General features: G+C 37.0%; 1 protein-coding gene across 2 annotated transcripts in view; it reads right to left on the minus strand.

The window, feature by feature from the left end:
* Positions 1-7326, minus strand: part of LOC131439260 (syndecan) — a 59471-nt gene extending 52145 nt beyond the window's left edge. Inside the window, exon 1 of one of the 2 annotated variants that reach the window (XM_058610056.1) lies at positions 6459-7326. In XM_058610056.1, coding sequence (XP_058466039.1) covers positions 6459-6548 — 90 coding nt within the window. In that variant the 5' untranslated portion in view covers positions 6549-7326. The remainder of the gene's footprint in view (positions 1-6458) is intronic. The other variant, XM_058610058.1, reaches the window with a different exon arrangement.
* Between the last annotated feature and the right edge of the window lie 4855 nt (positions 7327-12181).

Genomic DNA, 12181 nt, shown 5'->3' on the forward strand with positions numbered 1-12181 from the left:
AATTCAGGAGCCTTGTTTGGGAGAATACGACTTTTCATATGAGTTGGTAGAAAAAGGTTTAGTCATCTCCGAGAAAATTGAGTGAAATTATTTGTCACACACGTATTTGCTGATCTCGACGAACTGAGTCGTATGGTATATGGAAGTCATGTTCTTCCAGCATTTATTGCTGTAAATAGTTTAAATCAATATAATTATGGAATTACTTCCAACTCGATAATGCTGGTATCATCTGGTTTACATATGCCATATTCGAAAGATTATGTTGCCAAAAATGAACCGTGCTAAAATTGGTCCGTGACAAATTGTCATAAAAAAGGATGCTGTACACAGTCTTTTTGGTACTTAGAAACAATTATATGTAACAGTATAAAAAATCGTATTTCATGTTGCTCCCAAGCATTGCTTTTTCATACAGCGCTCAAAATTCCTTCTACTGGAATAAGGCTTACACAAAAATATCGATATCTCCGTTAAAAATGGACGGATTTTAACAATCTATGGCTTGTTGGATAGGTATTACCGAGCGAAATCTAAGTCTGGAAACATATTCTGTTTTCAAGGTCAAATGTGACAGATACTGTCGAAAAACTGAAAATTTTGACATAAAACTTCGTATAACTCAAAAAGTAAACATCCGATCTCAAAACCATTCAATAGCGTTCTGGGTGACGGGGAGACCTTTCATTTGCGACTAGTTTGATCAAAATCGGTCCAGCCATCTCTGAGATCTCGAGCTCTTAGTTGACAACACACATACACACACACACACAGACATTTGCTCAGTTCGTCGAGCTGAATCGATTGGTATATGACATTCGGCCCTCCGGGCCTCGGAAAATTTTTCGAAAGTTTGAGCGAATTCTATACCTATTTTTTATATATATAAAAAAAGGTAAAACGCAAAATGTCAATTTTTAATAAATTTCTTTATTATCGCCTTCAAAGTACTCTCCTCCCGCGGCAATACATGCATGCCAACGCTTGATCCAATTTTCCATACAAGTTTTATAGGCCGCCGAAGGTATGGCCTTTAGTTCACGCAGCGAATTCTCTTTTATGGTCTCTATGGTCTCAAAACGCGTTCCCCGCAATGGCAATTTGAGTCTGGGGAAGAGGAAAAAGTCACACGGGGCCATATCTGGAGAGTACGGTGCTTGGTTGATGATATTGGTTGAGTTTTTTGGCCAAAAACTGCGACACAACCAACGCTGTGTGAGCCGGCGCATTATCGTGAAATTCAGCTTTTTTGGCACCAGCCGAGAAGCGACCCAAAACATCAGTTAAAATGTGTTTGGCTGATCTATAAGAGATGCCCAACAACACAGCAATCTCTCTAATCGGTACAGAACGATTCAACGTTTTCTTCAGTAACAGATGTTGTTGGGCGGCCAGGGATCTCATCATGATCCAAGCTTGTACGACCACCTTTGAAGCGTTTATACCACTCGTATGCCTGTGTTTTTCCTAGACACGATTCACCAAAGGCCTTTTCTAACATTTTCAACGTTTCGGAACACTTAAATCCATTTGAAACACAAAATTTTATACACGCACGTTGTTCTAAATTTTCATCCATTATAAAAATCGCCACACGAAAATTTTTCAACTTCTTTGTATAGACGCCAAACAAAAACTAATCGTACGATGTGTCAAAATTTGACAGAATGTGTATAAAAGTGTTGCCAACGTTGAGAGAATAGCAGTTTACCGATTGAACAAGCGCGGGAATTTTAAAATGAAAATTCCGGTTCTTTTTTGATCATAAGGTACATCGTGAAACAATGAAGTGATTATACTAAATCGACTCTTTTTAGAATCAGCAAGCCTACTCCAAAGAACTAACCGTGATACTTTTTTTCCGGGAAGTTCATTCAAAGGTCCCGTAATTACTTAGTAACAAATTATTCACCCGTTTGCTTAATCGTCGGAGATAGGTACTTCGCTAAGTTCACGATCATAAAATTTTGCTGTCGAGGAAAATGCCTTCGTATTTGTTGAACATGAAAGAAATTCAATAACTAGGTTTTTGTACAAATCCAAAATCGATCCCAAAGAACTGTTTGATATTCTTCTTTCATTGAAATGCTAGTCCCGGTTTTATTGTATTTCGAACCATGTGCAATTTTGCGGCCGGGAATGGCTTCAAAGATGAATAACAATTTACTACGAGCTCTTAAAACCGGGTGAAACCATTACAGGAGATCGCTACCGAACGCAACTGATGCGCCTTAGTCGCGCGCTAAAAGAAAAGCAACCACAGTATCAAGAGCGACATGTCATCCTCCAACACGACAATACTCGGGCTCACGTCGCAAAAGTGTTAAAAAAGTACCTGGAAACGCTGAAATGGGAAGTCTTGCCCCACCCGTCGTATTCCCCAGATGTCGCCCCTTCTGATTTCCACCTATTCCGTTCGATGGCACACGGCCTGGCAGATCAACATTTTCAATCCTTCGAAGTATTGGAAAAATGGATTGCTTCATGGATAGCGTCAAAAAAGGACTCCTTTTTTCGAGCCGGGATCCGAAAATTTCCGGAAAGATGGAAGAAAGTTGTCGCTAGCGACGGACAATACTTTGAATAATACATCTGTAAGCACTTTTTCGCAATAAAGCTTTAAATTTTGGAAAAAACGGCGGAAGTAAAGTTATACACCTAATATAACATATAATTATACTTATTGGTTGATTTTGACATTCACTCTTCATGCATTGAAGAACGAGGAACGTTTCGAAATTTTGCACGCGCATCACGAAAAACCAAACTACTCGCATATGTTAAGTTAGCGAAACAGTTGATGTGGCCAAATAAAATATTACCAACGTTTGAAAAAATGTTCATGAACGGTCAGCTGAACTGTACATGATGAAGATGCTGACGAAACTTGATTACTTGTTTAGGGATAATGAATTCTACGTCGAAACAGTGATTAAACATCTTCCTAAATAGAAATGAAACATGTTACTATTACTATGAGAACGGCGCATACGCATGAATCACGAGCTGTACCAAGTGTACAAACTTGCGAACATTGGAAGCCTTATCAAACACGGTAGACTACGTGAACTGGACATGTAGCAAGAATGCCGGAAGAGAGAAAGGGCCTACGTGATGCTCAGCAGAGAACCTGGGAGAGGTCGTCGACTGCGGGGTAGATCTCGCACTCGCTGGGTGCGCAATCGAAGACAATGCACGCGCATCGGAAGTATACAGGGATTGAAGAACGTCGGCTCAAGATAGAGTATCCTGGAAATCTACAATTCGTTTCCTAAAACTCCGGAGAAGGGATGAACAATTGCTGACAGAAAAATTCATGATTCGCGACCAAGCAACACTTGTTCCGTTCTGTTTCGGTGGGATTTAGCATCCTGCCATTACGGAAACAGAGCATGTAATGGTTTACCACGAACAACGTCCAGAAAGGTGCCGAAAAAAATATGAAGCCGTGGCCAGAACTAGTATATTTCTCAATAGCTGTCACTATAACTTCTTGTAATTTTTGTCGCATGCAGAACCAAATCAATGGAAATTTCCTCGATCACATGATGATTGTACGTACCGAATCTCTCCAACTATTCAAGGCAGACATACTTCATAAATCGTCATTCACTTGGTCGAGATTGATTTCTATAAAAAAGTGTATCAATAACTGCATATTTCGAGACGGTCGTAGTTTTTTTTTAAATGCGGTAGAAATCGTATATATTAGCAACCTCTAAACAGTGCACAATTGCCTCTTTGAACACATGCAAAAAGTCAGTTCAGGAACGGTTTAGGAGAACTAGTTCTTTCGGTAGAACTATCAAGTTCTGAACGCTTCTTCGAAATTAACTGTTTTGCTCTTTTCTAATAAAGGGTAATTTTTCAAGAGGTATTGGATTTGATTTTCAAAAAATAAAAAATTGGTGAATTCTTAATTGGAATCGATAAAACGATAAAGCCATAAACGGATCTCAATTTGGTCATTGGTTCGCGTGCTGTGTAACACGTGGCACCGTCTTGTCTTGTCGCCATTCACAGTAACGTTCCGCCCATCGTCGCCTTTGAAGATGTACGGCTCGATGATGCCACCGGCCCATAATCCACACCAAACAGTGACTTTTTAGGATGCGTTGATAGCTCTGGCAATGCTTCTGGCTGGTCTTCACTTCAGATGCAACAATTTTGCTTGTTGACGTATCCATTCAACCAGAAATGAGCTTCGTCGTTGAACACAATTTTTCGATAAAAAAGTGGATCTTCCTCAAACTTTGCCAGCGCCCATTCACCAAATGTTAGACGTTGTAATCAGGGTTGCCACATTTAAATCTGCATTTTTCGGAAGAAAAATCTGTAAATCTGTATCGGGAGCTCAAAAACCTGTATTGAAAATCTGTATATAGAAGTGATAAGAAATCGAAGCACAACGGAATGAAAAAGTCTTTAGAATCCAAATTTGAAGAAACCAAACTTTTCTTAGGCTGAATTTTATGATATTGTAGTTGACAAAACGCTGGAAGTTATTTTTGCGTTTGAGCCTCTCGAAATAATGATTTGACGAAAAACTTTTAAAATCCAATCTGAAAGTGAGAACTTAATGTGATTATTTTCACTTATTAGGTATAATGCAATTGGCAATCTTTCTTCTTTACTACCTTACGTTATGGCCGAGGCCATCATCTTTCCACCTTATCAGAAGCAATTTTTGAAAGCATAAGCAATTACGCTACACTAGTTGTAAATGAAAGTAAGCATAAACAAATCTTTATTAGCAGATAGAACATCTGTGTTTACTGTCCTTAACATACTCTTTTATATAAGTTCTATCCTCTTTTTAGAATTCAGGATAATATTTTCATTTTGAAAAAACAATCAATACCATTATTTAATAGATTTTAACTCGATCATTATTTAATTTTTAATCCACGTTATCAAAAATCTGTACAAATCTGTATTTTTTTAGAAAAATCTGTAATCTGCATATGCAGAATCTTGGGCGCAAATTTATCAGAAAAATCTGTAAAATGCAGATTAATCCGTATATGTGACAACCCTGGTTGTAAGTCAATTCATGATTAAATTCTCGGTTAATTTTTCAAAAGGGCGTATAAGCAAGTGACAGTTTCTCTTTGTTTACTTTCTCTTCTATTAATTACCAAGCGGTATCCATGTTTATCACTCAACTTTTTGCATGAAATGATACCCGACACATTCGACTTTCAAATAGAATAGTAATATCAAAGAAAATCTTTTTAATCACATCACAATAATCGAAAGAGAGAGTGATTAAAGAGAAACTGTCACTTGCTTATACGCCCTAATGAAAAATCGACCGAGAATTATAGACCAAACTGAACATGTTTGACAACGACACAAGACACGATTCACGCGTGATCTGTCAAAAACAGTGTTGCCATAAAGATGACAGCAAAAAAATCACCCTTTAGAAAGTGGTACGAATCAAGTGGTTTTCCGTATGATGGTCAGGTGATCTCAAGGCAGCTTTGCGGAAAAAGAACATGCTTCGGGCTACCATTTTTTTGGGAGGCGACAAAGTTCACGCAGTCCGATTGCAGACCTACATTACATTACAGGCGTTCCAGCTGTCCTTCATTCTTTTCATCGAGCCTCGTCTCGTAGGGGTTTGTTTGTGAGGGCAGTGTACGTTGATGATGCTGTAATTGAATGAACGGCCTTTAATTTTCAACACACACACACACATTCTGTCGCTGATTAGTTGCCTTTTACTAGTCGGTGTGATTAAAAAAAACTCCACCGGATTCCAGTATTTGAATCTCATTTTGTTCAGCAATCGATTGTGATTGTATCTCTCGTCAGAAACGTTTGCTTCCAAGTAATTCCATATTCTCCATGGCAAATAAGATTATACTGATCGAATCACAAATGATGCCCGTTTCTCAAAGCCAATTTCATACATAAACATGAACCCCTATCAATCGTATCTCCGAGGCGGCACAGGCAGTAAACCGGTAGCGCACATTCAGGCTTCTGCGTCCGTCCGAAATGCACTTCAAAGTGAATAGCCCAACCTTCCGCAAATGAAAAAAAAACCACACACACGACAATAGACTGTGTGGATTCGCTAGCCCCGTGGGGCTTGCTTGGCGGAGCCCATAGATAATAAACATACTAATGATGTCACACTCCTCTTGGTGAACAGGCTAACTGGAAAGGCGTGACATTGTTAGCGACCGAAACAACCCTCCGGCACCGAATAATACTGACACAAAAGGCACTCCAGCCATAAACTCATAAAACTGGCAACATTGATACAACGAAAAAAAATCGACACATTATTCTCTGTCTCTCTGTCCTTCTCGGTAATTCTTGATTCCTTTAGCTCTTTTCTTCCTCTGTCTCTACCCAAAAGCTTTTCTCGATTACCTTGATGTGTGAAGGAAAGTTTTCAGATTCATAAGAAAAAAAACCATCGTAACCAAATTCGTTTAAAGTACCTGTTCATCCTGGGCCGAGGCGGACCATGGAGCTGTCAGCATAAAACACGCCAACAGTGTCGTCGATATGTAGATTCTTTTCAGATACATCCTGCTACTCCTCCTCCTGTACCACCTCTTGTTTCCTGTTTCAATTTTTCTACCTTCTTTGCTGTTCTCTTGCTGGATTAGTTTCCTGCAACGGTTCACTTCCTGTCTTGCTCAATTTTACAATAAAAATAAAACTAAATGGGAAACCGTTTATTCGCGATAGGCTTCGCACTAAACCACACCAGTAGTAAACTCTAAACTCTGCGAATTCCTCAGTATCCCTTGAAGAATTTTATACTTTTTATTTGCTGATACTGCTGCTGGTCGGATTCCAGCTCCGATGTATTATTTTCCTTTCCGTGCCCTGACAGGCAGTACCACTACACACACGCATACATCGTACGCACACTTTCTCGCACAGGCGACACCACGGTTTGGAACGGAACGAAATAAAAGTAGACCGCGGGGGCGGGCTGGTAGGCAGCACGGGCGGAGGGAATCAAGTGAGTATATGCGATGCGATGCGAGGCGAGACAGGCAGAGCAAGCGAGAGAGGAACGTAAATCTTTCACAATTTTCACGCTCGGAACGAATGTACGACGGGTTCGCACACGGACTTTTTGGTCACTTGCAAAGCACTAATTACACCTTTCCGGACCACATTCGGACAATCAGCAAGCGGATGCTGACGGAAATGATCACTCGAGGCGATAAACAAATCTCGGTATGACTTCTTTTCAATCGGAAGGGTACTAACTTGTTCGCACAACACTCCTCCGTCACACGCTCTGCACTCTTCTATGATGATCAATGAAAATCACCACACAAGAAATTCTTGCGACTTGCGCTTTCAAAATGTCCTCCGAAACTCCGCTCTTCGGTGCTCTCTCTCTCTGGAACACGACACGGTCGCTCTCTCTCACTCGGCGCAGTGACGGCGGCTGTGAAATGCGCACGGTACCAGTGGTGCGAGCTTTGTGCTGACATGGAATGACAGTGGCGTCGGTTGCAGTTTCGTTCAAATGGAAAATAGGGTTACTGTACCAATAGTCATCTCATTATTCGGTAAACTACAATATTTTGCGGATTATTCGTTTTCCAATCAACGAATTGTGATGATATATAATAGAATATCATCATTCGACTCTAAAAAGCAATACTACGAAAAAAAAAATGTTAGATAAACTCCCGGCGAACGACTAATATAGTTATTTGCCAGAGTATTACAGTGATGTGAAGAAATGCTCGCAGAGAAATGGAACTTGCTTAAAGGGGGGTTGGGTCTAAATGATGAATAAAAATCATCATTTTTGCTATTTTTTTTTCAGAACTTTAGCTCAACAAAATAAATTGAAAAAGCATCATTCAACATTTAGTAGTTTTTTTGTGAAAAAATATTGAGAAATAAGTCGGTGAAGAGGTATTTTTGAGAACGCTACTTAAAAATCATGATTTGCGGTGTCCACTGTATCTCAGCGTAGACTAATCAGAAGTGAACAAATTAAAGCAGCACAGATAAAGTAGTTTTTTTCATTTTTTTTAAATTTTTGGCGGTTGTTCAAAACGAAAACTACGATTTTTCATGAAAAAATCCGTAATTTTGTTGCTGTAAAACCTCCCCAAAGTAACAAACAACGAAAAGGAAAACGTTGGTGTCTTTTTTTTTATATGTGAAAAGTGTGTGTAGCATTTGAAAAAATTGGTTCAGTAGTTTTTGAATGACGATGGACACGGACTTTCAAAATCTGCTTTCGATAAAAATGCGTTTAAAGTTTTTTGTCTATAAAATAAAAAGAAATAATTTATTACTCAAGAGAGCCCGTAGGGTCTAACATTTTCATTAAATCTTATATTTTTTTTATAACTTGTTATAATTTCAAGAATGTTTTGTCAAGTTTTTGAGTCAATCGAAGCAGAAGTCTTGGGCCTGTGTGCCGAGCTCTTACTTCTTCGCAGTATGAGATAAGCAAAGATAAAAGCCCATAACTTGATGAGTTTTGTTCCGATAGGCTTGAAAATACCACAGGATATTCTTGAAATGTTTTACTATAAGAAAATACAAAGAAAAAAATAAATGATTTTTCAAAAGCTGCCTACCCGCCCCTTAAAATAACAGAACAGTAAGTAGATTTTTAATTTCGATTTATGTTAATTTCAAGCAAGAATATGATTGTTTCAAACCAATTTTCCTTTTCAACATTAACAATGACCTCTGTTTGATGTGAATCAAAATTTTGGTCTAGCCTAGTTGTCCCAGCTGATGTTATTGTTGAAATAAATTGCCTATTTATTGCATATGAACAAGATTTGAGTTGATTTTATTGGCTATGTATATGTTGATGCAATTCTGCTTTACTTCTATGGTAATGAAAAGTTTGATTCTTTTATCTATGATCTTTTTTGTATAGCAAACAAAGATGCCAAGTCTGCAGATTTGTCTGCAAATCTGCAGGTTTCTTACAAAGTGACATTGTTTGTTGCAGATTTGTGAAAACTGAGTTTTTCGTAGACTTTCATCCAAATTTAAATTGCCGCGACCGTTTGTTTTGTTGCTCGCCAAGACAGTTTTTTGTATTATACTTTATACAGAAATTGAAACTTGTAGACATTTTGAATTTATAGACTTTTGCAACCCTATCTGAAGATATTCGAAATTTTTACTTGGCATCTCAGATAGCGAAGCAACAGAGATTATTGCTGAAATGAACCGTATCAGTTTTATTATTTATAAACCAGAGCAATTTCAACATCCGTCAATAAACAGAAAAGTTTGTATGCGTTTCAAAAAGTGAAATCATCATCTGCTAATGCTTTGTCTTGAGGCTTTTCGACAATCCAAGCATAAATATTTATAACTATTAGTATTAGAAACTGCAAAACATTACATAACAAATTTTCTTTCCAAAAAATATTTGATGCAGGATCTACATCTCGATGGAGTAAAATATATGCAATAAAACTAAAAAAACAGGGTTTAATCGTTTTCTGTGAATAATTCGATCGTCTAGCAACGGCAAAGACAAAACTACTAAATATTTTAAAACATTTCAAAATAAAAATTTGTTTTTTAGACATTTGAAAACAAATATAAATCGAAATAACAGTAATATCAAAAATAACCTTGCAAAATAATTTGAAAGAAATCATTGTGTTCATAAAAAAACAAAAATGTATGATTTAAACCAACAAAAGCGGTTGTAGAAATAGTTAAAATTAAAATAATTTATTTCATCTATAAAGTTACGGTACAATTATTATTTATATTAAAGTTTGTTCATTTAAAAAAATCAAATTTAATTTACGGCGAAATTGTTTGTCAAGAAATGAACAGGAACGCACAAGTAAAATATTGTTAAGTTTTAACAAAACACTGGTTAAAACAAACTAATCCACTGAGAAAAATTAATTATCATGTTTTGTAGTTTAAACCAATATTTGCTATATCAAACCAGATTTTTTTATTTAGTTATGTTTACAATTTTTTACTATTACAACTCACCAGAATTGTTAAAACCTAAAAAATAATCATAGTATAACAATGTGAAAAATTATGTGAATATTTTCCACTCGACTTTTCACGCAGACTTTAAGGGCTGAGGCCAGTGTGTTTTAGGGCGTTTTGAAGGGCTATTTTCACGCTTCAAATCTGATTTCCTCAGAAAAGGTGACGAATATCAAAAAACCCCACTGATAATCTCTTAGAAAATTAGTTTACATTATTCTGTGAACATTTCAGAATGATTCATTGGCTTTAGCGGTCGGGAAAGTCTTTTTTCTGAAGGAAGAATTGCATAGCTGAAAACGGCAACTTTCAACTTGTTCATTGAATATCTCGCCTTCAAAAACATGGATCAAAAATCTATCCAGACAATGTCTAGATAATTTAATTTAGATGCGATTAGTGCATAAAAACATATATGTTGTCGCGATGAAATAATAAGTTATTTTTGTGGAGGTAAGTCGATTTCTATGGCGGCGCCATTTTAGTTCCCTGGTAATGTAACAAAACATGAGAGAGATATAAAATCGGCTCAAAAAGGCTGCCAAACAAGCAGCAGCTTACTTGGATTTTATGTGATGTAGTCGAACTTGTAACCGAAAATATCAAAACTTTCTTGGCCACCTGGCCACATCGAGTCATTTTGCACATTTGCGAGAGAGCATGGAGAGAAATGTCATATGCACAGCGAGCCACGTGGCTTTACGCGACCTACTGGCCTCAGTCTTTAATGGACTAGCGTTCAGAAGCTGTTTAATGCACAATCCAGTAAGAGTTACGAGATTCATAGATAAAATGTAGTGAGTGTTCATATCACATTTAGATTCCAGAGAAATAATATTTTAATTATTAGTTGAAGTCACATGGAGAATTTCTCAGATTTTTATATAAATCAATAGGATTCTTACCATTAACAAACATCATTTATTTCAGAACAAAACTATTTACACTTTAAGAACTCACCGATCGCCATTTTAAAAATCGAATTTTTCACACCAAAAATTCACGTAGATGGCTTGACGTTTGGTCAATTCACGTGAACTTTATGCGATGATTCCGTTCATTTTGGGGGATATTCGCATAACAATCATGGTTGTTACGTGAAATATTCTAATTGACATTTGCAACCATTTTACCTGATTTTTCAAGCAAATCGAACGGTAATTTTTGTTATATCTATTTTTAGTTTCGCTCCTTGATGCTAGAAACGCATACAGGCCATTCTTTTTAGATCTTTTCACTGAGGAACACGTTTTTAACAGGCACATTTTCCTCATTTTTCAATTTTTAATTTGCAAAACAAAACAAACCACCGGCAGCTGTCCAAGATGAACTTGACTCACAGACTAACAGACATGACAGTATGAGTAAATTCTTATAAAAATAATTTTTCGTGATGCACTAGTTCCACCTATATTGTACTGCGCGAACTATTTACTATCGGTACACCCCTTATGTTACGTAAAAGTTTTTTTACTAGTTGGTTTCCCCTCGTTTGTCAACACCGATCAGCTGCTTGCAGGGATGCCTGATTTCATCAAAATTTTTGAAAATGAATCGTCACAATAAATTTTTGGATTACGTTGATCATATATTTAACTTTTTCGCGATGTTGGAAGGTAACCATTTATTTGACTCAGCGTTGTTCATCTAGACTATTTTTTATTGTGTTGTTAGTTTTCATCCGAAATTAAGTGGCGGCAGACCAGAAGCAAGTAAATATTGTAACAAAACGGGTTCGATTTTGTATTGCGTTGGAGGATGAGAAGTAGGCATAATTCTGTATATAGTTTTGGCAATATGTATTAAATTTGTATCCTGCATGAAATTCGCATGGACGTATACAAATCAATACATTACAGGTAATTCTGCATGAATGGCAACTCTGTCGGTAAATGAAAAAAATAAACACAGTATAGATGACAGACAGGATGTTTTTGATAGGGTAACGTGGCGCCATCATGACACAAGTGAGTACTGTCCCAAATAAAGGAATATTCGAAATGACCGTTAAAATGATTGAAGAATCTAATTTGAGTGTCCTGTCTGTTAGTCTGTGCTTGACTCATCGGCAGTTCATTTGTGTCGTTATCGTGTAAAACATAATTAAAAATACTACAATGAAAATAAAATCTACCTACTTTTTTACTTCTTTCTACTTAATTTTGATTTGTTTTGAATCTTTTCTTTCATT

This window comes from Malaya genurostris, chromosome 3 (assembly GCF_030247185.1).
Source record: "Malaya genurostris strain Urasoe2022 chromosome 3, Malgen_1.1, whole genome shotgun sequence".
Classification (NCBI taxonomy): Eukaryota; Metazoa; Arthropoda; class Insecta; order Diptera; family Culicidae; genus Malaya; species Malaya genurostris.